The 26,282-nt window shown below is 43.2% G+C and overlaps 2 protein-coding genes across 4 annotated transcripts in view; both read right to left on the reverse strand.

The window, feature by feature from the left end:
• Window positions 1-7,376, reverse strand: part of FAM169B (family with sequence similarity 169 member B) — a 132,229-nt gene extending 124,853 nt beyond the window's left edge. For all 3 annotated transcript variants that reach the window (XR_004537005.1, XM_033920895.1, XM_033920894.1), the window contains exon 1: window positions 7,254-7,376. Coding sequence is in view for 2 of the 3 variants with exons in the window: in XM_033920895.1 (XP_033776786.1) it covers window positions 7,254-7,284 (31 nt within the window). In the remaining variant the exon portion in view is untranslated. The remainder of the gene's footprint in view (window positions 1-7,253) is intronic.
• A 13,286-nt stretch (window positions 7,377-20,662) lies between these two features.
• Window positions 20,663-26,282, reverse strand: part of IGF1R (insulin like growth factor 1 receptor) — a 384,398-nt gene continuing 378,778 nt past the window's right edge. The window contains exon 21 of the mRNA XM_033920005.1: window positions 20,663-25,776. Coding sequence (XP_033775896.1) covers window positions 25,410-25,776 — 367 coding nt within the window. The 3' untranslated portion in view covers window positions 20,663-25,409. The remainder of the gene's footprint in view (window positions 25,777-26,282) is intronic.

The following is a 26,282-nucleotide window of genomic DNA, read 5'->3' on the forward strand; positions in this document are numbered from 1 at the left end:
CCCAGACCTTGCTGCACCTTCGGTCTCAAAATCTCTGCGCTGAAAGTTTGCACATCCAGAACACAGCAGTAAAAGTCATCTCTACAAGGCCAAAATATTTGACCATGTAACTCCTCTTCTGATAAAAGCCCATTGGCTTCCCATTCATCACCGTGTCATTTATAAAACTATATTATTGACTTTTAAACCAAGAAACACTGGACAGCCAGAATTCATTAATAAAGTTTTGATACCGTACGCTACATCGCGTTTTCTTCGTTCCTCGGAGCAAAATTTATTAGCAATCCCATCCCTGAACCATATTAATACTAGAAGAAACTCTATCTTTTCAGTAGTTGCCTCTGGAACTCGGCATCAAATGCACTATTTAAATCTTTTCTTAAGACATTCCTTTTCAAAGATGCCTTTCAAGTATAAATGTCCTTTTAAGGATTTAAAATTTTGAGTCCGCTTCTATTGGACTTACTTGTTTTTAACCCCACCCTTCTGTTTATACCTTTATATCTTACTTTTCTTTAATCATTGTTCTCCCTTTTTTTCCACTCGTACCCGTTTGTCCAATCATGTATGTTATTGTTTTGTCTAATCGTATATGTTTATTTTGTTAAAGTTATGTTAAATTGTATTATCTGTTTTTACCCTATTTTAAAATGTATAACCACCTTGAAATAAATGATAAGGTGGTATATCAAACTTGAAACTTGGAGTAGGATGGGCATTTGTCACTTAATGTTTGAATCATACATTCATGGATTTCCTCTGGAGTGTTCTTCTGCAGGAATAGGAACTTCGTGACAGCTCGAAAATTCCACACTTCTTGTTTACATGGTTTAATCAATGATCTGAAACAATGCCAAAACATAGCATTACGAGTCTGCAAATTGGCACTTTGCAAAATAAAATAACACTCTTTTCAGCTACAGTGGTTGGGCTGAGAAATTTTCAGCACCCCTCGTAGTAGGCGTGTGCACTTAGATTCTTCCGTCAACTGCCGTGTCATGCGTGTGCTGCAGGGCCTCCTTGTTTCATGACCTTTAATTTAGCAGTGACTAATGCCTGTTTACGTCGGTGTAACCCTGCGTTTCATTCTACTTCTCAGACTGGTAATTGCCAGGCATTTGATAGATGAACTTAATCCACACCCACTGTCCTTTGATAAATCTCGTTGCCATTAGGGCGCTAGTCTGTGACTGACCTTCCACCCCGAGTGCAGCCACTTTAGGCTCATCACGTAGCAGCTGTGGCTTGCCAGGATGGCATATCAATGGTTCAGGTATATCTTAATTACCTTATTGATATATCTGGCCGTGAAACAATCGCTTTCCCCCAGTCTGTTTATTTAAAGGATGTGAGCATTATTACACATGTCCAAACCTGGCACTGCAGGGGAATCGCAGCTTCATATACATGGTGTCGCCTGGTAATGAGGCAGAAAGCTTTGCTTTGGTCCATTTTTTTTCAAACAGGGGGTCTCACAGATTTGGAAGCTACAAAGATCAATGTCGTTGTTCAGTTCAGAAAACATGATCTGTTGCCTCTGACTTATGTATTTTAAAGGAACATCAAAACGTACTTCAATCCGTGCGAATCAGGAGTACTAAGAATCGAAGATGATGGATGGAAGAAAAGTCTTTTATTAAACCATACCAAAGTGACCCGACTCAGTCTGGGTTTCGGCTACACAAAGCTGAATATCAGCACTTAACTAGCCAGGGGCCAACTCTGCCCCTGGAATGCTCCCAAAATACTGCAGTTGGTTTTCACTTAGGTGCTAACCCCTAAGTTTCAGCGGCGATAACTTGTTTAGTGCTGCTGAAAATTCATGGATAGTCCCAAACAAGCAATTTAATCAGTCAATGGCTATTTCTGGCCAGTTAAACTGCTTTGAATATTGACCAGCAGGCATCAGGTTGTTCACCCTCTCCAAGGTAGGGAGAACGAGAGGGCACTCTCTAAAGCTAAAAGGGGACAGATTCCGTACAAACGTAAGGAAGTTCTTCTTCACCCAGAGAATGGTGGAAATCTGGAACGCTCTTCCGGAGGCTGTTATAGGGGAAAACACCCTCCAGGAATTCAAGACAAAGTTAGACAAGTTCCTGCTGAACCAGAACGTACGCAGGTAAGGCTAGACTCAGGGCAGGGACTGCTGAGCACAATGGACCACTGGTCTGACCCAGCAGCAGCAATTCTTATGTTCAATATTCAGAGAAGGCAGCATTGAACAGCATAGACTTCCAGAGCAGCCAGGGAACAGGAAGGAAGGGGCATCAAGGAAGATCTGCCCTATCAAAGCAAGCAGGCCATAAACATTTGCCAGTCCTTTTAAAAAGCTGCGCTGCCGAGCAACACACGCTAAATGCAACGTCGCCTGTTCTATTCCTATGGGCGGCTCGGCAGCGCAGCTTTCTAAAAGCCGTCTTAGCTACTACTGTAGAATTATTTTTCATCGCCTCTCCTCTGCTCCGGGCAATGTACAAAGTGAATACTAATTACAACATTTCATAAATCACATAATATATTATCCAGATCTTTATTTCTATAGAGAAAGAGGATGGAATCAAACCCAAATGAAATGACCTTCAGACTTTTAACTTGTCCAGGTTAGACTGTAAGCTCTTCTGAGCAGGGACCATCTATTAAATGTCAAAATGTACATTGCTGCGTAGGCCTTTTAGCACGATATAAGAGACAAATAGTAGTAGCATTGAGGGCTGTAAGCTCTTCCGAGCAGCAGGTACAGCTCTGGCAACCTTGAAGGGCAGACTGTATGGACTATGTGGGTTTTTATCTCCAATCATTTGCCACGTTAACAATCTTATCCATTTCTAGATGGTTTTTACTGCCTCCTTTAAAGCCTCAACCAAAACGTATGGAAAGATTAGAACAGCACAAGTCATTTCTATACCGCATAACTGATAAGTTCGATGTGGTTTACAAAAATTTAACAAATAATACAATCTAAAGAAAACTGATTGTGAACAAATGTGTCTTCAGTTGTTTTGAAAATGATTCTAAGACATGGAACTCAATAACAAAGGTTTCAGTTCCTTGTCCCAGAGAATCTCCTGATAAGAAACCAAAGATTGGTGGTATTTTGTGTAACGACAGCCTCTGACAGATGGAAAAGTAAAAAGGCTGTGTGAACTGCGCGAACGCTTGGATTGAGTAATGGAAAATAATTCAGTGGGCGCCATGCCGAAGAGGACTTTGTATCAAAGGCAACCAAATTTCAATTTAATTCGAGCATCCACAGGAAGTCAGTGCATTTCTCGATCGTAAGGACTCACGTGTTCGAACTTTTTCAATCCATAGATCAGGCGAACCGCTGCATTCCGGACTATGTGCGGCCTAGATAGATTCTTTTGAGGACCTGCCAAATATACTATATTGCAATAGTCCAGTTGGTTCAACACCAACGACAGAACTAGTGGTTTGAACGATTAGGTTCTTCTTACCTTGCTGATCTTCTTTCTTGTAAACAGGAATGCTAGTCTTGACCAGTGGGTAAAACCCTCATTAGCCTCAAGGATTTTAGAGAGCCCACTATTTTCTTCTCATGCTTCACCTCCCATCACTCTAATCTTACAAGATGTTCCTCTTATCATATCAATCCCTTTACCTAAGAAATAAAAGTACAGGATTAAAATTCCACAGAATGGCTGCCACTCTCTTACACAAACATATTGCCACTATTTTCTGTCTGACTCGGAATTCTAACTCCGAGCAAAAAGGAGAATACACAGCTGCCAAGTTGGCTGGTCTCAGAAGGGAGATTCTTTGCACCAGTCCTAGTTTTGCAGCCCCATCCCAGCGCATGGTGGGATTTAGTCCTGGATTATACGCAAATACGTAATTCAGCGATGTATGTAACAGATATGCCAAGATTAGGCTGTCAGAAATCTAGGATAACTTGGGAATTCTGCTACTATGAAAGCTCTAACAGTACAGAGCCAGCCTTGATGTCACCCTGTTGCACTTTTGATTGAGTAGGCCTGTCTTAACTGGAGAAACTGTAACTACTGATCCACACTGGCACACAAGATAGCGATATAATGACACATTGGCAAATAAGGTGGGATGGGGTTGTGCCAAGGCTTGCTGGCACACACTTTCAGCTGGATTGATGAGCGCAGAGGTCTGGTTAGGCCATGCTGCCTCTGGGTGAAGGAGTGCTGGAGTTGTTTGGTGCCTGTATCCCTACTGGATCAAACTGCACTTGCTGCCTTTCAGCGTACGAGGTCTGGGGGCCAAGGCCAGTTGATTCATGCACTCGGCAGGCTGAGGAATGCATGAGCTGGTTGACGGATTCCCAGCAGGTAGATGAGTATCAGAGCCAAGTGGTGGACGCTCCCAGTAAGCCATGGCCAGTTGGCAGAAACACTCAGCAAGAAGTGCCAGGACTACTGGGTGCACAATTCAGAGCTGCCAGTTACCCAGTTCCAAGGAGATTTTAGGCCAACCCTGGATTTCTGACAAAACCCTATCCTGATGCATTATGGGATTTCCATGGCTAGAATCAGGGATTGCTTATCATTTCTATAGTGCTACAAGACATATGCAGTCCTGTACATCAAACCAGAGATATCGATATCAGTATATCTGGTTTGGCTTTACTTGCTCCAGGGTGGGTGACAATTTGATGGAGGTGAAGCAGGATTTTTGTTCCGATTTCAATTGTGCTGTACATCAAAACATAGAAGAAAAAGTCCTTGCTCAAAAAATAAGCTGCTTTATTATAGGCAGCTGAGGGATAATGTACACAAAAGAGATCAGGCTGGATTGATTTAACATAATAACATAAGAATAGTCTGACTGGGTCAGACCAAAGGTCCATCAAGCTCAGTAGCCCCTTCTCACGGTGGCCAATCCAGGTCACTAGTACCTGGCCAAAACCCAAGGAGTAGCAATATTCCATGCTACCGATCCAGGGCAAGCAGTGGCTTCCCCCATGTCTTTCTCAATAACATACTATGGACTTTTCCTCCAGGAATTTGTCCAAACCTGTCTTAAAACTAGCTACGCTATCCACTCTTACCACTTCCTCTGGCAACACGTTCCAGAGCTTAACTATTCCCTGATCTTTGTAATTTTTGACAGAGTGAAAAATCGATCCACTTATACCCGTTCTACTCCACTCAGGATTTTGTAGACTTCAATCCTATCTCCCCTCAGCTGAAAATTTTCCAAGCTGAAGAGCCCTAACCTTTTTAGTCTTTCTTCATAAGAGAAGAGTTCAATCCCCTTTACTATCTTGGTCGCTCTTCTTTGAACCTTTTCTAGTGCCACTATATCTTTCTTGAGATAAGGAGACCAAAATTGAATGCAATATTCCAGATGAGGTTGCACCATGGAGTGATACGGGGGCATTATAACATTCTTAGTTTTGTTAACCATCCCTTTTTTAATAATTCCTAGCATCCTGTTTGCTTTTTTGGCCGCCGTCACACATTGGGTGGAAGGTTTCATCGTATTGTCTAGGGAGGCTGAAGGGCATTGTCAAAGGCTCTGTGCATTCCTTTTTCATAGACCCACCTCCAAAGAAACATATATTAAGGGTACGAAAGAGATTTAAGTCAGCTGAAAGAAAATTACACTATTCCTTTAAAGATTAAACAATTGCATCAAAGGGGGTCAGGACTCTTGAATGGGCTATGAGCAGGTAGGTAGCTGGTATCACCAGTGATGAGAATGCTCCAATATTCAAAAATTCTGGATGCTGAAGATGCTAGACAAACTCACAGGCCAAGTCTCTGGAAAGAACCCCATAAACCTGACTACCATTACATAGTTTGAGGGAAGTGGAATGTATTACAGAAAGGAAGAAGCAAGATGGATTTTAGAGAGGTTTTGGAAAGAAGCTACGGGAAAAAGGCTATGGAAACTAAATTATGGGAGATACTGTATTACAATGTACAGAATCAGAGTCTTAAGGAAACTGAGACGCTAAGGAGGGCTTTTGAGATCTGCTGGAAAACGAGAACTTGTATCTGAGTTATAAAAGATTGACAGATTCTTCCCTGAGAAAAACACCCTGCAAAGCACCAAAGTGTAGGTAGAGATGGCAAACTGCTGCTTTGACCTTTAATTCTTATTAAGGTCATGGAAATACTTAGAAATAAAACAAAAACCATAAAGGAAAAAGGGTTATTGGAGGTTTTTTTCCTTTATGTTTTTATTTCTACTTATTATCTTGAAGAGTGGACCTTTTCACTGAAATTCATGGAGAAAGAAGCAAATGGCACGGTGCTGATGCAGTGCATATGGGAATCATGACTATTGAGAATATTAATTTCTGACCCTTGGAGTGGAGAATGACACGGGGACAAATTTTTCCCCTTCCCTGTGGGAACTCATTTTCTCGTCCCATCCCGGCGAGTTCTTTTCCTGTCCCTGCCCCATCCCTGCCGTCCTCATCTGCACAAGCCTCAAACACTTTACAATCATAAGTGTTTGAGGTTTCTGCTGTTAAAAGAGAGTTTACAGGAATGGGGCAGGGACAGGGACAGGGACAAAACTCACAGGGATAGGATGGGGAAATTGAGTTCCTGCAGGGACGGGGAAAAGTTTGTTCCCATGCAATTCTCTCCACTGCACCACTCTAGAAATCAAAATGTGGTAAAAGTGAGCCAAGTATAGAAGAATGAAGCCATTGTGACATCACTTCTGAGGTTGGCTCTTATTGGTGGAATGAGGCATTATGATGTCACAATACCTGCTCTGGTTATCAGAGGCTGAAACTTTTCACACTATTTATTTATTCAATTTTCTATACTATTCTCCCAAATAGACAATGACATGGGGCCAAATTTTTCCCCGTCCCTGCAGGAACTCATTTTCCCATCCTGGAGAGTTCTTTTCCTGTCTCTGCTCCGTCCTCATCTGCACAAGCCTCAAACACTTGAAAATCATAAGTGGTTAAGGCAGAGCTTACACGAATGGGACAGGGACAGGGACAAAACTCACGGGGACGGGATGGGGAAATTGAGTTCCTGCAGGGACGGGGACAAATTTGTCCCCGTGTCATTTTCTAACTTGAAGCTTCTCAAGGGGCACCAGCTGGTAGGAGGGAAGAAGCGGTTCTTCTCGGTTAGGAGGACATTCGAGACCAGTCCTGCACAGCTGACAACCTGGCCGGTGCATTATGGGACATGTAGTCCTCAGAACCGGAGACCCGAAATCCCTGCCCTTCTTGCGCCTCTAAGCTCCAAAGCACAACTTCCCGACCCCGGACAATCCCCCCCGGCCTCGCCTACCTGAGCGCCGTCGCCCTCCCGCGCCTTCCATTAGCTTCTGTCAGCCGATTCGCGCGCCATTAGCCAGCCCGGGTTGCCGATGAAAGGCTGGCTGTGATTGGTCGCCCCACCCGCTCGGTCCCCGCCTACCCGGGGGAGGGGAACGAGCCAGGAGCCGGAAGCGCTGGGCAGAGCGCATTGCGGGAGCTGTAGTCTCCGCTTCTGCCGTTTCCTCGCGGTACTAGAACACGCATGCGCAGAGAAGCGGGCGTCGTCGCGAAGGAAGGGTTGGTGCAGTGCGCGCGCGTCTGCTACTAACCTAAAATGGTCGTTAGGCTGCCATTGCGCTGACGAGAAGAGAATGTGCTTTTGCTGACTTTCAGACTGTCCATCTAGGCCAGTATCCCGTCTCCAGTCGTAGTCTAAAAAGTTCCCGCCTTTTTCCTACACTCACTGCCTTTAGGTAGCCTGTCCCGTTGTCCGCAAGCACAGCTTCGGGACACCAAAATGTCCCATTTTCAGAAAGAGAGCGCTCTTTGTGAAAACGGGGCGTTTCAGCGCAGAGCCTCGGTTCGCTCCCTGTTGAAGCCGCCGCAAGGCAGGGCCAGGCGCGTGCAGCGATTGCACGCCACCGCCCACAAGCCTTCCACCCGACGTCAATTCTGACGTCAGAGAGGAAGTTCGGGGCCCAGCCAGGCCGTTAGGCGCCTGGGAAGCAGGGAGAGAAAAGTGAACGGGGAAGTTAGAGCTGGAAGCAATTTGAGGCAAAAAGATGGCAAGGATTGGAGCCAAGAGAGAGTTTATCAAATTGATGGAGTTAAAGTCAAGGCTGTCAGAGAGAAAGAAAAAGCTGGTTGAGGGAATGGAGTGTGGCAGGGGGAGGGGAAGAAAAAGGTGGACTCATGGAGGAACAGAGAGAGATTTGGGTTGGGGAATGGAATGAGGTCTGAAGGACAGGAAGCATGCAGGAGGCAGAAAGAAAGAAATATTGGATGCAGAGTCAGAAGGAAGTGCAAATCACCAGGCACCAAAAGTAGGAAAAATGATTTTATTTTCAATTTAGTGATCAAAATGTGTCCCTTTGTAGGGTCATGAAATGGTTAACTGTTGTTTAAAATATTGCTCTGGCCTACATAGCTGAAAACAGTGTATAATCTACTGACCTCATTGTAAGCTAAATAGATGAGTTTGAGCCATGATGTACCCTGTCCTCCTGAACATGTAACATTTAGAACTGTAAGATTTAGATAAGCAGAGAAATGAGCTAGTTGCCTATAGGACTATAAGTTGTAGCCCTGAACCTATCATAAGTGCTGGCTTAGGACCAATAATAATTGTAGAAAAGTTATAGAAGTAACAAATGAGAAGTTGTAGTTTTTGCATGTATTAGTTTGCATATGTTTAGTGAAAAGGGCATAAAAGTCCTTGCATTTCCTGATTCTAACAGTAGTAATCAGGCTGTTCACTGCACTAGAGTCCAGCATGCTGTAAATAAACCTATTGTACTTTCTTCACGCCTCTGACTTTGTGTGTCCAAGTGACCTTTCACCTTTACTAAACTGCAATAGCGGATTTTTGCCTGCGCCTAGCTCAAATACCTGAATTTTGTTTTGTAATCCTTGGTCACGGGTGCCTGACCCGAAGAGCTAGCTGGTGCCCAAAAGAGTGTGAGTAAGACCAGGGTTACACATATATGGAAGCAATGTACTGTATATAAATTTATCTCATGCATATTCATTGTGGATAACCTGAAAACTCAGCTAGCGCTGAGGTCACTAGTAGACAAACAGAAGAGCCCCTCGCCTTGCAGTAAAGACAAGTCAACGTAGAAAAAACAGCAACGGGTGACCCATTTGCAGGGCCTCAGCTGTGTAAAATGCAGTGTCCTCTGAAGAAGGCGTCTTTTGATACACCGAAACAGGGATCATTGTTGGGACTCGTTTATTTCGAATAAAGATTTTATTGGTTGTAAAGACATCCCCCCTTGCCTTTTCTTGTTGACTTGCCTGCGGTCACTAGGACAGGTTTGAGACCCGTCTGAATTAAGAGCGTAAAACCTGGATGCTGGAGCTTTGATTGTCCCTCCTCCCCTCACTCCTATTCCAGGGGAGTGCTGAGCACAGTTGCTCTATGATTTCCACTCTGTGCCACTATGGGGAAACGTGTTTGCAGAGGTGAAGAAATGAGTTCCCTCCTCACCACAGCCAGATTGAGAAAAGAGACTTATAGAGAACCATGTTAGTCAAAAAAGTTGAGTTTCTCTAGTAATAGGAAAGGTAATAATAATAACTTTATTCTTCTATACTGCCACTAGTGTTTAAGCCCGTTACATTAACGGGTGCTAGAATATATGGCTGTCTGTCTTTCTTTCTTTATGTCTCTCTCCCTGCTCCTGTTTCTTTCTTCCTTTCTTTCTGTCTTTCTCCCTCCTGCAATTTTTTTCTCTCTCTCCCTGGCACCCTTTGCCTGTCTGTCTTTATTTCTGTGTCTCTCTGGTCCCCTGTCTGTCTTTATTTCTGTCTGTCTCTCTCCCTAGCCTCCTTTGTCTGTCTGTATTTCTTTCTGTGTCTCCTCCCCCCCCCACTTTCCTTTGCAGAAGCAGCAGTGCTATTTCCCTTCCCCTCCAGATCCCTGTGAAGTAGTAGCAGCATTTCCCCCCACCCACCCCCCATTCCCTTCTCTCCCCCCCCCCACTTTCCTTTGCAGAAGCAGCAGCGGTATTTCTCTTTCCCTCCAGGTCCTTGCTGAAGCAGTAGCAGCATTTTCCCCCACCCCCCATTCCCTTCTCTCCCCCCCACTTTATTTTGCAGAAGCAGCTGTGATATTTCCCTTCCCCTCCAGATCTATGAGAAGTAGTAGCAGCATTTTCCCCCACCCACCCCCCATTCCCTTCTCTCCCCTACCACCACTTTCCTTTGCAGAAGCAGCAGCGGTTTTCCCTTCCCCTCCAGGTCCCTGCTGAGTAGTAGAAACATTTTCCCCCACCCCCCATTCCCTTCTTACCTTGAGCTGCCCTGCTCCGTTCGGCCCCTCCCCCTTCCCTTCCCGTGTGCTGGCCTGCTGCGGCTGAAGGTTTTTTTCGGCGACTCCTCCTGTTAAAACTCCCCCCCCCTCCCGCAACCGCTCCTGTTCAAAGCGGCCTGCTGAGGTTCGCGGCCGCTGTAACGAACCTCGCAGGCCGCTCTCCAACTCGGTAGCATGTTCCCTCTGACGCGATTGCGTCAGAGGGAACGTGCTACCATGTGGAGAGCGGTCTGCGAGGTTCGTTACAGCGGCCGCGAACCTCAGCAGGCCGCTTTGAACAGGAGCGGTAGCGGCTGTTGCAGGAGGATGGGGGGGGGAGGGGGGGAATTCGTGAGCGGCGGCAGGACCATGAGGCGCCGTGCCAATTTCAAAGCAGCTGCTTTTAACATAGGCGTAGCTGAACTGTACCTGATGGAGGAAGGGAAGGAACGGTGGGGCAAATTTAGTCAACGGCAGTCCTTGTGCGGTTCGAGAGAGGGGGGGGGGTGGAGTCGGCGACTTGCAGCTTCGCGTGCCTCCCACCCCCCCTTCCCCCCGGCTCCGCCGCCGATAGTCTCCACCTGCATTGCCCCTGGCGCAGCACTCACCGGCCCGTCGGGCGGGGAACGAAGGGACAGGTTCAGGGCTGCCAGGGGGGGAGGATTGAGTCCGGCTGAGACTGGCAGGAAGAGGAAGGCGGAGCAGATGAGCCGGCACCGAAAAAAACTTTAAAGAGCCAGCCAGACCGTGAGTGCGAGCTGTTGTAAGTTTGCATGTGCACTCTTGCCGGCCACGGACATACGGATCACGGAAGCACGCGGATTAGACTGCGCATGCGCCGCCTACGGTTTTATTATATAGATAGTCATGAGACTTCTAGGCGTTTACTTTGAAGAGGGCTGGACAGTCAGCGAGTTACAAGATGCAGAGTTAAGAGAAATACAGCATGCAGAATAAATTATTGTCTTATACGCAGGAGTGGACATGTTTGAAATATTAGAAATTGATTTAGAGGTTTGTGTAGATACTTTTTAGGTGATATTTCTGTCGAATAAGGCAGTTTTTATGGCTTTTCTAAAGGCTTCATAGGTCAGTCTTGCTCCATTAATGTAGTTGTCTAACCAGTGTTGTTTGTTTGTTTGGTACATAAAAGTTCTATCCAGAAAGGTTTTGTATTTGCAGCCAGTAATGCTTGGATTTGATTTGAGAATGACACGGGGACAAATTTTCCCCCGTCCCTGCAGGAACTCATGTTCCCATTGAGTTGGTTTCCTGTCCCTGCCCCATTCCTGCAAGCTCTGTCTTCATCTGCACAAGCCTCAAACGTTTTAAAATCATAAGTGTCCGAGGCTTGTGCAGTTAAGGCAGAGCTTATAGGAATGGGGCAGAGACAGCGACAAAACTCGTGGGGACTGAACAGGGAAATTAAGTTCCTGCGGGGACGGGAATAAGTTTGTCCCCATGTCATTCTCTGTTGCTGATTCTAAAATTTAAGACTTTATCTTCTGGTGATATTACAGATATTTTTTGACACAGTGATAACCAGTGAAATAGAGGAGGGAGTTTCTCAGGCATGGGTGCTTTTTTGTATCAGGATGTGATTTCTTTTTTTTTTCTTTTATTGATATTCACTCATTAGAATTTTGGATCTCTTTAATTTGGGATTTTAATATTGATTAAGTGAATAATTTTTCCTCTAATTCAATTTTAATTTCCTTTTGTGTGAATTGAATATCTCACTCAATTTTCCATACAAGAAGGTTATTTCTTGGTTAAAGTGTTAGAATATAAATTTAAAAAGAAGTATTGTACTGCTTTTCTGTGGCCTTTGTATCATCACTGGAATGTCCAGTCCTACTTATTCTGTGAACTGCCTAGAACTTTTTGGGTGTTGGCGGTATAAAAAAATAAAGTTATTTTTATTATTATGAATGCCCTTGTACGTCAATAGGAGGAGTTTGAACTATAGGTGGACATGGACAGGAAGCCAGTGAAGTGACTTGAGGAGAGGGGATGATGTAACGATAGCGACTGGTGGAATATAAGGCGCACAGCAGAATTTTGAAGGGACTGAAGGGGGTGAGATGGTTTTTGGAAGACCTGTGAGAAGCAAGTGGCAGTAGTTTAGGTGAGAAGTGATAAGGGGTTTGGTAGCGTGCTCAGAGAAGAAAGGTCAGATTTTGGTGCTACTACAGAGAAACGACAGGCGCTTTTCTGTAAGCCATGCTTAAAGTTAGGTGCAGTTTATAGAACCGCGCTTTTGCCCAGGAAACGTGACTAAATGTAGGCACAGGAGCCCTAATTCTGTAATTACACGTGTAATTTAAAGGGATGCACTAATCTGCCTATTCCCCACCCATTTCGCTGCCCCTTTTTTTGACTCATGCCTAAATTTATGTGCATAACACTTAACTGATTTAAATTAATGCCATAATTGCTTGTTGATCAACTGCATATGCAATTTTTAACACTTTTTATAGAATTAGGGGGTTTATGTTATGTAGAATGTGACAAATCAGGAAGGACTTTTCTCTTAGCTGTAAGACGAGAAAGATTTATTATATATATTTATTTTAAACATAAAAACATGGAGAAGGATCCAATTGTTGGCCTGGCATCTTGGACCGCAGCTGCTCTAAACTTGCTTATTTATGGCAGTGCTGAGTGAATGATGAACAGCTGCAAGGATGGGTCTCATTCCTCCTTTCTCTCGCCATAGGCTGCAACGGAAGAAATGAAGACCCTGATTCCTGCCATCCCTCCCCCCCCCCATTAATCTGACGAGAAGTTCTTTCTAGCATTGAATTCTCTCTCCTCACCGCACAAATCAGAACAGCGAGACTCAAGTTCAGATAACTATACTGCCAAGACAATTTTTCCAGGTGTTAACAAAGCATTGCATAAGGGGTTATAATAGATGGGAAAATATTTACAAAATGCAGTAATAGCAACGAAGATAAATTACATAACTCGCTTTCAAGATGAGTCTCTTATAGCCTGTAAATGAGGGAGGGAAGGAGAGGTTTAGCAGATTTCTCCAGGTACACTTACCTTATATACTCAAATATAAACTCATTCGAATATAAACCGAAGTAACCTATTTCCCCCAAAAAAGGATGAAAAAAAGATTGACTCGTATATAAACTGAACTCGCAGCAGTCTCGTGAGGTTACTGTAGGAACGCGCGTCAGCCATTTTGAGTTCTTTCTAGCATTGAATTCTCTCTCCCCTCACCGAACAAATCAGAACAGAGGTGGCCGGAGCTCGTCGTGGCTTTCCAAAACCCAGACAAACTGCGGAGTTTTGGAAAGTCGGTCCCAGAACCGAGACAGTCCTCTAAAAAGAGGACATATCTGGGTTTTCCCGGACGTCTGGTAACCCTTATTTGTCCTTTTGGCTGTTTTAATTAGATTATAAGTGCTATTGAGCAGGGATTCTCTCTTACATGTGTAATGTACATAAGTCTATCAGCACCTTAGAAATGATAGTAGTAAGGCTGAAATATAAGCCAATACCCCCAATTTTGGGCCCCAAACTCTAGGCGCTGCTGCCTAACTTAATGGGTTTAATTGGACTTAAATGGTGTGATAATTGGTCACACCATTAAAACCCAATTAAACCCTCATTTAAAAAAAAAAAATAGCCGCTACTACATAACCTCTGGGACTGGCACCTAGATTCCTGGCATACATAGTGATAGCAAAGCCTGGAAGTGGGCATGGTTTGGCAACATTATGCGCCGCTGGCCGTGATTCAGAAGGAGCCTGGGTGCTGGAACTGTAGGCCTGTAAAACCCAGCACCTAGGGTCCTTGGGAGCTGCAGTTCTGGAAGATACGCTTGTTGGTGATTGGCACGCGGCTGGTGCCCGTCGTGTAGGTGCCACTCATAGAATCAGGACTTTACTCGCTTTTCTTTATTCTCTCTTTTCTTGTTTTACTTCTTTGGAATCAAACCAGTAATCCTTTGTAGACGTGGCATAGTAAGGTGGGCAGGGAGGACGGTCCACCCCAGGCGCTGTCTTGGTGCGGGTGCAGGCACCCATCCAACTCTCCACCCCACCAGCGCCACACCCCTTCCCCCGTACCTCTGTAACATTCCTGGTGTGAGCATCAACCCCCAACCTGCTGTTGAGCCACCATCGACTCTTTCTCTGATGTCACTTCGTGGACCTGCACCTAAGAAGTGATGTTAGAGGAAGATCCGATGCTGACACTTGGGGGTTGCTGCTTGTGCCAGGAAGGGAAGCGGCAGGAGGGGGCGGGGAAGGAGCTTGTGGAGAGGTGGGGGGAGACAGAGGAGAGGGCAGGGAGTGGCCTCTCAAGCTAATGGGCATTCATTGGGAAAATGGAAAATTGTCCATTTTACTTCTGCTGTTAAGCTCTGGAACTCATTGTCAGCAGATGTGGGTACAGTGGTTAATGTAGACGGGTTTAAAAAAAGGTTTGGACAAGTTCCTGGAGGAAAAGTCCATAGTCTGCTATTGGGACAGGCATGGGGGCAGCCACTGCTTGCCCTGGATCAGCAGCATGGAATCTTGCTTCTCTTTAGGTTTCTGTATGGAATGTTGCTACTGTTTGGGTTTTTGCCAAGTCCTTGTGAATACGGGACACTGGGTTAGATGGACCATTGGTCTGTCCCAGTATGGCAATTCTTATGTGGGAAGAAACCAGGTACTTTCAACTGCAGTTTAGTAAAAGGATCTTTTTGTGGCTTTAGTATCATCTTTCCTAGCTCACGCATGTGACATTCTCCTGATTCAGATCTGTTGCTTCTACCCTAGAGTTCAGCACATCTACCTTGGCTTGTGGTTGGTGTGACAGGTGTTTGTGTAGACCTGCAAGAATCTCAGATAGCACATCCTTCGAGAGTTAATGGATTCAGAATCCAATATTGTGGTGGTAACAGGTATGGATTTTAAGGAACTTGGAATGCATCTGTAACACTTGGTACAACGCAAGCACTCTCCAAAGGCTGTGATAGGGCAGGTGGAGACGTTGAGAGGGAAGAGAGAGCTGGAAGATGTTCTAGGGATAAATTATTGGTCATGGTGCATCTTTGTATACATAATAAGGCACCATTCTGCCATACAAACCACAGCGCATGTTGCGCTCAGTGACTCACGATGACCTACATATTCCGACAGTGAAACGGCTGCGGCTTGCTGCGTCTAGAGCTAGTATATTTTCGTGTGTGGGTCCTTGAGAGTGGAATAAGCTCCCGGGATATTTACGACAGCAAATATGTTTGAGTAGTTTTAAGAACATGTTGAAGAAATACCTCTTCTGTTAGATGAAATCTGGGACTTGATTTATAGTTTATCCCAGGACAAGCAGGCAGCCTATTCTCACATGTGGGTGACGTCATCAGAGGAGCCCAGATGCGGAAGCTCACAAACAGACTTGCTTGAAGAAACTCAAAGTTTCGAGTCGACCACACCGCGCATGCACGAGTGCCTTTCCACCCAGCGCAGGGCGCGTCTCCTCAGTTCTCAGTTTTCCACGGAGCCGAGAAGTCCATCTTTGACTCTCTGCGTTTAACTTCGTTACTTTATGCCTTCTCTGAACCTTCTACCAGTTTTTCCTTCTCTGCTTACACAGTCACAGATCTCTGTTTCATCCCAACCTGCAGTCTCTACATCTGACAGCTTGATACCTCTCAACATAACTCCTCTTCAGTTTTCTCAATCTGTCAGAGACGTTTTAGAAGCTTCTAGAAAGCCTACAACTAGACAATGCTATCACCAAAAATGGACTAGATTTTCTACATGGTGTTTTACTCATCATAAGGAGCCTCAACATTCCTCCTTATCTTCCGTCTTGGACTATCTTTTGCACTTATCTGATTCTGGCCTCAAGTCTACATCCATACGAGTCCATCTCAGTGCAATTGCGGCTTTTCATCAGCCTATTGAAGGGAGGACAATGCCACTCCTCACCAGTTGGGGGGGGGGGGACATTGGGCCCTGTCCTGGAAACCTTCTTTCACCTGTCCAATTGGGATTTGAGCACCAGTAGGAGGGTAAGCCTTCTTCAATGTGCCCCCTCTTTTACCACATTTATCCGATGGAACGGCAGCTTTAGCAAGGTAAGTGCTTGCCAGCAATGAAATGGCCATGCTAGACCTAGAACCTATAGTTACTGAAAAATACAAGGTGTGCTTTCTCATGAGGGCACAAAAAGCCAGTTCTGAAGGTGCAGTGGGTGCTAAGCACACCCAGTGTTGAACAGATGCCTTAATTTGTGTCCAGGGAGGGGTAATTTGTATTGTGTTTGGAATGGGGGAAGCCACTGCTTGTCTTGGATCAGTAGCATGGAATGTTGCTACTCTTTGGGGTTCCGGAATCTTGCTATTCTTTGAGATTCTGCCTGGAATCTCGATACTCTTTGGGGTTCTAGAATCTTTTGTTTCTGGAATGTTGCTACTCTTTGGGGTTCCGGAAACTTGCTCTTCTATTAGATTCTGCCTGGAATCTCAATACTCTTTGGGGTTCTAGAATCTTTGGGATTTTGGAATGTTGCTACTCTGGATTGGCTACCGTGAGAACGGGCCACTGGGCTTGATGAACCAATGGTCTGACCCAGTAAGGCTATTCTTATGTTCTTTTTGTGAAATGCTGTCTTCTATGTGTGGAACATCCTTTACTTAAGTCAAAGAGGCAGGCAGACTAAGAAAACTCACAGCAGACAAGTGCATACAGAACTCTTTTATTTCACTTAAGTCTTGTAGTACTTTAACTACTAGAAAAAAGCAGAGTAGAGAAAGTAAAATCGCCTTAGCTTCAGCCATTCAAAATAGACAAAGTTTCTTCTTTTTATCTCATAATGTAAAGAATCCAGAGTATAATTGCAGTAACAGGAATAAATTCTTACAACAGAATATACAAAAACAGTTTTAATTTTTATCATCTACTGATTTCATTTTAATATAAACACAGGAATTTCTTTATGAATAATTTACTCAGCAAATCATTTTTGTATGTAACAAATTGGCCATATTATTACTGCTTTTTTTTAATTTTTTAACAATTATTTTTCTAACAAGAAAAACTTGGAAAAGTGATTTTTTAAATTTTTTTTTCAATTTTTTATTAGCAATGCGTCAGTTTCTTAGAGTTTTTTTTTTGTGGTTTTTTTTTTTTTTTTTCTCCAGAGGTAGACAAACTCTGGTCAATCCTCTCCCACCCTCCCCTTCCCCAAACCTCACTGGCTAAGAAACAGAAAAATTTCTCTACTAGACTAGAGGGAGTGGGCAAAATGAAGCAAAGTGTGTTTTAGTTTTTTTCCATGCAGTATCATTTCAGTTGGTTCCTTCCCACTTTTCCCCGCCAATAAAATAATAACCTTTAATATTGTTATTAAGGAACAAATGCAGGTAAAAGACCGTTTGATAGTAAGTCTTTTTATGATAGTTAACATTCAGAACTTATGAGGAGATATGTAAACAGTGCTGAAAATTGCCTTGGGGTTTAACATCCCAGTAATTCAGTAAGATTATTCAACCCATTTGTATTACTTCTACTAATTCAGAACAAAAAACATTCCTACTTTAGGAAGGAGCTAGCCAGGAGACCTGTCCTGTTTCTGTAGTCAATGAGGTTCTTGAAATCCATTAAGTTAACAGCATTGTACAGTAAACAAAGTGAAATAACCAGTTACAATGATCCCACTCCAACCAGAGGGTTGCTGGAAAACAGAACACTGCAGATACAGAACCATGAACCTCGCCAACCGTTTTATTTATTTTTGCATCATCATTTACAAAGCCTGGGTGCAATTTGGGTGAATTATGACAAACCAGCAAGGATCTTTTTTTTGGCAATATTGTAAAGCTAAAGAGTAAACAAGTGCCTTAAAAATAATCCAATTAATCCTACATTGTATGGACATGTGTATACATACACAGATTTGCAAAAAAAAAAAAAAAAAGTGGCCTTTAGAATATATATTTTTCAAACTCTTTTTGTTTTAAACTACACATACATTAAATTATGTTATGAACTTACAAAAAGCACAATGATTTCTTCAGGACCAGCTGTAATGTAAGTTTTCCCCTGTTTTGTGTCCATGGGGAAATGCTTCATACAAAGGGTCCTTACTTAAGTTCTTGTAAACCAGACCTCTGTCAACTGACTACCCGTAATCTACTGGACATTAAAGCCCTATTGAAAATGCAACTGGGTTGCTTTTAAGTATGCATACGATATTGAACAGAATGCTAAATCATGCCATACTTGTAAACATCTTTTGACAGAAAGGGTTTCCGGTCCCAAGAGTCATGGCTCTTGTGATGCCCTAACTCAAAAGCGTTGACAGTATGAGTAGTCTTCTCCTGTACACCCAAACAGGAGATTCTAACTCTCCACGGTAGACAACGAAAGACAGAAAATGTCTTTAGTCACAATTAAGACCTGACATGTTCATGTTTCGGCCGTGAGGCCTGCCTCAGGGGTCTAACTCACAATGTGGAACACTATCACAACAAACTTCTTATAATCAAAATGTACAAACCAATAGTCAGATAGAACAAAATAGATGATCGAGATCACTCATGGGAGCTTGACTGCTTAGTAGAGTGATGTGTAGATCGTGTAGAACTTTCTGTTTAGCAGTTGTACGTGATCTACACATCACTCTACTAAGGGCCAAGCTCTCATGAGTGATCTCGATCATTTGTTTTATCTATTGGTTTGTACATTTTGATTATAAGAAGTCTGTTGTGATACAGTGTTCTACTTTGTGAATAAGACCCCCTGAGGCAGGTCTCACGGCCGAAACACATACATGTCGGATCTTAATTGTGAATAAAGGTTGCCTTTTCTGTCTTTTAGTCTTCTCCTTCCAGACTGGGATGCCATGGGTTGCCCTGATGTTTTACAAGTACAGATTGGGCAGAAAGTAGCACGCTGTGGGTCAGATTTTAATATGTTCATAAAACACCGAGACTGAGCCTTTGGGCAAGCCTGGTGCTGTTCTCCATTATGACCAGTTTCAGTCCATTCTCACCTTATGAATAATAATTTTAAGTGCCTTAACACAGAAGGACCAGGCAGGCAGGCATTTGAACGGAGACGCTAATGGAAGTCTGACTGCTTTGTATCTCACTCCAAGGCATGGTTCTGTATCTTCAATGTTACCAAGAGAAACTTAATTTAAAACAACCACCTCTTGTTTCTTTGATTGGTTCGCACTGAAGGCCACTACCAGTGCTTTCATCTTAAGGTCTTTAGAAGATGGATCTTTAGAACTCTGTCCCATACCTGTCTAGCCCAGTGGTCAATGCACAGTTAATGCAATATAGACACCAAAAATGAAACAAATACTGGAATGAATAGATTAATTTGGGTAAAAGGAAGGGGGAGGGCAGGGGTTTTATACCTCCCCAGTGGTTCTTAAAAAGATCTCACATAGTTCCACTAAGTAAACCAATTGACTGGGGTGCACTGGGCTTTACACCTAATAGGAGCTTCTCAGGGCAAACAAAAAAATCTGGACAGAACCATGCATCATTTGAAACCAGTTTAAAAGAACAGAGGTGTTATGCTTAGGTGGTGGTAGCAACCTGGTGAAATGTGGGCTTTTCCCTCCAGTTTCTGAGTTATACTGGTCTTTGAATTCTATGCTACCATTCCACAAAAACACAAAGATTAAAAAAAAAAAAAAAAAAAAACCCCACCCCAAAACAAACAAACCAATGTATCTAGCAATGTGACATGCTTGAATTATGTTAATAGCCATATTTCCCTCTGACCAAACCACCTTTGGTGTTACTGGAAAGGGAATCTGGTTCAGGCTGTTCCCCAAGTGGCTTCTGTAGATGTTGCCACATTCCATTCAGTGTCCAGAATATTTGGGACTCATTTTCAATAACACTGTATCACAAGGTAACTGCCAGACTACAAGGGAATGAAAATACATGCCTTGTCAGTAAGGCAAATCTCACGAAAAGCCACAATAAAAAAGTCATTGTTACTTCCTAGATCAGGGGTGTCCAATATCGGTCCTCGAGGGCCGCAATCTAGTCGGGTTTTCAGGATTTCCCCAATGAATAAGTATGAGATCTATTAGCATATAATGAAAGCAGTGCATGCAAATAGATCTCATGCATATTCATTGGGGAAATCCTGAAAACCCGACTGGATTGCGGCCCTCGAGGACCGACATTGGACACCCCTGTCCTAGATGCTGTGTGTGTATATACATCATCTACCTTACAATATAAGGGAACCACCATCACTCATGACCTAAACATCCACAATTAACCCATTCCCCACCTAAAAAGGGAGAGCAAAACATGCTAGAGTCAGCAATGCAGTTTTGCTGGAATGGGACCGAGAAATGGGACACTGTATTTAAGGTGGTTTGGTCGAAAGCTGACTTTAACAATGACGTATGCATCCTTACTGTTTTAATTACATGACTATCACAAGTGCTTTGAAGAAGTTTTATCAATGATGGGCACTACACAGTTAGTGTTATTTTTTCCTACATAACAGTTACAACAAACAAACAAAAAATAACCAAAGCAAAACTTGGACAGTTTCAATAAACCCTCTTAGCCCGCAGAATTATCTGAGGATCTCCAGTTGTGGAAATCAATATGTGCAAAAGAGAGGAGGGGGCAGTCACTTTACCAAGAGGTCGCTCCCACACCAAAGCAGCTCTGTGGTTAATTCTTTAGGTTACCCGAGAGTACGTTCCACAAAGATCGACACAGTTGTGCTGTATTCACAGTTGTGCTCGTGGCAGCCAAGTACTATATCAGAAATGCATGTGATGTGCAAAGGATTTTCTGCAGGTAGCAGCTGAACTGGCATATTATACTGTACGATGTCTACCTTGTTTTGTGGTAGGGGAGGCCCCTGGAACATTGACTTGGGTGGATTAGCACATTTAATTGTTAATCCCATTGTTGACAATTTGCCTCTCTCTGGTATCAGGAAACTCATACAGTGCAAGAACAGCAGTGAGGAAAGGTCTAAGGATGCAGGATAAGTATCTATGCGATTCATCTTCGGTGCATTTCATACTGTGTTTCATTCAGGCATTAAGGAAATTTCTTGGATCTGTGATATAGTGAGGGAAAAATATGACGTACGCCTGTCCCATGTCAATGATTTGCGGTGCTCCTCATCAAACTAGGGTAGCGGCATCCAAGGAATGGTTAACATGGTGGATCCTGACCTGTACTAGCTCTCTCTCATAAGCCCCTCTGACATTATAACATGCGTTTCTGCAAATAATCCAACATGCCTGTTGTCATGCATTTCCCCCTCCCTGGGCTAGTGAAATAACAAGAGTATATATAAGTCGGTAGCGTTTTCCCATCTCTTAATTTAAGATTTAGGCAAATCCTTCCCCAATACCAACCCCCCCCCCAAGCAAATGGATATAAAGTGTTACTATAAAGCAAACCCCTTGGCAAAGGCACTTCCCCCTCCTTTCTAGACTGAGTATGTGTGGTTTGTGGTGTGTATGAGGTTACCAGGTTCTAACGGTATTGTCAACTGCTCAGAAATATGAGATGCATTTTTATATGCATATGTATGTATGTGTATATATATAAATATATATACACATATGTTTACATATATGTACATATAAAAAAATAGGAGTGAGGTAGATAAATGCTTGAACAAAAATCAGCCAAACTGTCCCGCCACATACACATGCAAAATTCCCTTCCCTTACAATTTTGTGATGGGCGATCTCTACAGTGATTTAAACTGATAGCACAACAATAAATTAAAGAAAATCCTACATAGAATACCTTCTTACAAAACTTTTTATGCCTTTTTTTAAGAGGAAAATATAATTATGAGACATGAGCAGAATAAAGGGTCTCTAAACTACAGAAACACACACACACAAAAAAAAAAAAACAACCAACAAAGCCACTATAAATTGTGTTTTTCTTTTTAAATCTCCAGTCACAACTAGTAATCAGTATGTCTTTGTTCATAATAATTCTACTAATAATATGAAAGAAAATTAAAACTGTACCATCCCAGGACAACCATTCTCCTGTGGTAACCCGAGGTGAGTGGCAGGGACCTGGATAAACCATATCTATGGCTCTTCGGTTTTATAAGCAAAAGTTCTACATTACACACACACATTACTTAGATTCCTCATAGCCATCAAGGATGGAACTTTTTTATTAGGGGGGGAAAAAATCCCCCATCTCCTTTTGATATTTGGCTATTTTGATTTCCAGAGCAGGTTTGTAACTGGGTTTGTATGTGACCTATGCCTTATATACCCTGTTACGTCACCCAGGCCCTGGTTCACTAAAGCTTCCCCCCCCCCTCGTTTTGCACATATGGGGAATACGAAAAGCTCAGTAGAAATGTTTCATTTGACAGAAAGGTCAATAATGTGATCTCCATCCCTGACAATATTTAACATCTGTTGCTCCAGGGAAACAAAATGCAGGGAATGGCTGTGGTGGACAAGAGAGCATTAAGCAGCCAGAACCAGAGAATCGTTTCGAGCTCTCATGTGCCAGCCTCTTCCAACACCTGAGGTTACGATTTAAAAGCTTTCCACATTATAATGGCTCTGAATTAAGGTGAGCTCCCCCCTACCCCCTGGCAGGTCTTAAAAACATAGTGGACATGAAAGGTGCATGAAGAGCAGGTAAACTTAAGATAAAATTTAAGGAAAGCAGATGTAACTCTAATAAACAGCAGGTTTCTTTTATTCCATCCAGCTCTCCCCAAAACTCTGTTTTAACAAAATACCATGAGTCATGTTCACTAAAGAGCCCAGCAGTGACTGTTATGAATGTGTCCAACACTCCCCCCTTACAATTTCCACAGTCCTGTTGTCTAACGCACTTCACTTTTCAGGCGTTATGATCACAGGTCCATCTACCATCACCTACCCCATGTATTAACTGTGAGTGCAGTTCACGCTCAATCTCAGCCCACACTCTGCCGAGTCCCTGCTACATCCTGCAGTTAGCACCAGACTTTTACTGCACCCCTATTTTAATGTGCCCCTAAAACCGACATCCACTGCTTAGTGATCTTAGTAAACATGCCACAAAATTAGGCAAAAAATAAAAGGAAAATTATGAATACGACCCCAAAAGGGAGGAGGGGGGAGGCAAAGAGGGGGCAGGGAGATGCTGCGAAGATTCAAGTCTGCATCACTACATCTTACTAAGAACCCTTGGAAATGAGAGCTGCAGTGTATTCAGACCGTATGCAAGGGTTGTCCATGGGATGGACAGAGGATTAAACCAACCATTAAAAAAAAAAAAATAGGTTATTCAAAAACCTATCTTCAGCTAAACTGCTGTTGTAAGAACTTTAAATGCGTCTCACAACCAAAATCAAGAAGAGAGACTCAAATAAATGAACACTGAACAAGAATGCATTAAATATTAACCTTTTTGCTTTTCTGTCTGACCTGAGTTTGCAGCTTCACGTCTTGCATTGTAACAGACTTAACTTCTGTGTGGGGCTGGGGGAGCAGGGTGGTAGGAAGCTGGAGGAAACAGCGACACAAAGCAGCAAGATTATAAAGTTGTGTGACCAGTTGTGTGCATGTGTCTTGTCTTCTCCAAGCACCCGCCTCCAATAGCACAAACACAAAGAGCCCCGACTAGCCTGCTCATCCCCGCTGTACACAGCTCAGATGTCATAAGACTAATCTGAGAAAGAAGGAAATGTATATTTATATAAAGGCATCAAACAGTTCATGGCAAACCATGTTACACATACTGGTTACCAAGGGTGCAGGGAGAGGGAGCAAAGTTGCATTACACGGTGGTAGTAAGCAGAGACAGCTTTTTGTTGAGATTTTGGGTAAGAGGGAGGGGAAGGAGAAGGAAAAGAGGAAATGGTGGGAAGGCAAAACCTGAAGGGTTTTTTTTTTATCATAGATTAAATCCACAAAGATAAAGAACAAAAAAATAGCAGCTTTCTTTTCTGTACAGACCTATAGATGGATATCTGAACTGTAAAAAAGTTATAAAAGTGACAAAAAAATGGTGTGTATGCAAATGATCCTTGGTCTGACATAGAACTGTGAGACCCTTCTAAAAAGTCTTTAATAAGAGAGCAAGAACGTCCACGAAGCAGAAACTGCACCATTTGTGTCCTCAGGACGTCCCCTGTATCCTGCATGCTGCTGCAGAAGAGCCCTTTCCAATTTCCTCGTTTTTCTATTTTTTGGGGGGGGGGGAGAGGGGGGGATTTTGGCATGCTTTAGACTTTTCCCCCACCTCCCTCAAGTTGTGAAGTGCTTTTTCTTTTAAGGGTCATAACTGCTTGTTTTTGCATAACCAGAATTAATACATTTTTAGGCTTTTCCTTCCCCTCGTGATCAAGAAAATCATAGCAATTCAATCTAGGGAAAAAGAAGATGAAAAAAAAAATGAAAAACTCATATCTGTAGGCAGAGGTGATGATTCTTTTAAGTAAAAAGTGGTGGAAGAATCGGGGGAGTATGCTGGTCATTTTTAATCAAATTCCATACCTACCAAAATAAAACTTTCAGAGAAAAAGTTTGTTTTCTTGGCAAAATTTGGCAGCAGTATAAAGGTATTGGACAAATGGCCCTTTTTAAAAGAAAAAAAGGCATTTTAACTCATGCTTCTAAAAAGATGAAGAATTCTTATTAAAGAATGCAGTCTGTCTATATTCTTCTGAAACAAAACCTATCATGTTATGACAGCTGCTTGTAAGGACCTCCCAGTTTTCAGTTCTTTCACATCTGGTAGATGTACCTGACAGTGAGACCTGGGCACAGAGATGTTTTGTCTCTCCCATTATGAATGAGAAAGAGGGAAAGAGCAGCCACCACTGGAGGCAAAAAGGAAAACAGAGGTTTGCTTTTGTGTTTTCTTTTGCAAGTTAATGTGCGAACATTGTGTTTTTTTAAAGGTCCATCTCTTTCCCCCAAATACCAGTGCCCTCATTTAAAACCAAACAAAAATCATTTTAACAATCATCAGTTTGCATAATGGAGAAGGGTTTGGAAAACTACATCTCTTTCTTGGCCTCTCTCTTATTTTGTTTGTTTTTAAACTGAAAAGAGGATTCTCCTGGGTGCAGCAATGGCAGTTCTGAAGTATCCACTGAGGTACACTAAGGTGTTTTGACTTTCTTTTAATGTTGTCAGTTAACAAACGTGGTTGTTGTCTCTGTGTGATTCTGGCTCTGAGGATCAGCAGGCCGAAGACTGGGGTAAGGGCAAGGCCCTTTCATTCTTGCGTCCCCCATTCATGTGTGCATACAGCTGTCTCTCATCAAAGCTGGCCCTAAGTACCACCATGGCAGGGCCGTTTTCGGTTTTGTGTCCTGAGTGCTTGTCAGAGGGCTGGAGGGTAGACGAAGGGTCTAAAGGAATGCTCTCCATATTCTCAGTCTCAAGGTCAAGCTCTTCTGTGTCCGGCGGTTTGTTCTCCTCGCTGTAGAAGAAGGAGACCTCTTTGAAGCCTGGATCCAATTCATCTTTTATGCTGTTGATTATTTCCAGGAAGGACGGTCTCATTTTGGGGTTGTACTGCCAGCACATACGCATCAGCTCGAACCTGCAATAAACAACAAAGTTGAAGCTATTTTATTCAACTGACCTTAGATAAAATCTTTCTTCTACTCCGTTGTTAAGAATAAAAGGGTGAGGTGTCATGGACTTAAGATACTGCCTTTCTGTGGTCCAACCAAAGAAGTTTACATTTATTCTATGCAGGTTCTTTATCTCTAGTGATCTCACAATCCAAGATTTTGTACCTGGGGCAATGGCGGGTTAAGTGACTTACCCAAGGTCACAAAGAGCCAGAGTGGGAATCAAGCCCAGTTCTCCATGTTCTCAGGCCACTTCAATAACCATTAGCGCAATTCTTCCACTAAGGGCTCCTTTTCTCAAGCTGCGCATTAAACCGCCGGCTGCACTAGACGCTAACGCCTGCCTTGAGCAGGTGGTAGATTTTTGGCCAGCGCGGAGGTTAGCACGTGATTAAAAGCCACGCGCGCTAACCCCGCTAGCGCGGCTTGATAAAAGGAGCCCCAAGTTCCAGTGATATTGTAGAAGGGCTAT

Source organism: Geotrypetes seraphini, chromosome 14 (genome assembly GCF_902459505.1).
Source record: "Geotrypetes seraphini chromosome 14, aGeoSer1.1, whole genome shotgun sequence".
Classification (NCBI taxonomy): Eukaryota; Metazoa; Chordata; class Amphibia; order Gymnophiona; family Dermophiidae; genus Geotrypetes; species Geotrypetes seraphini.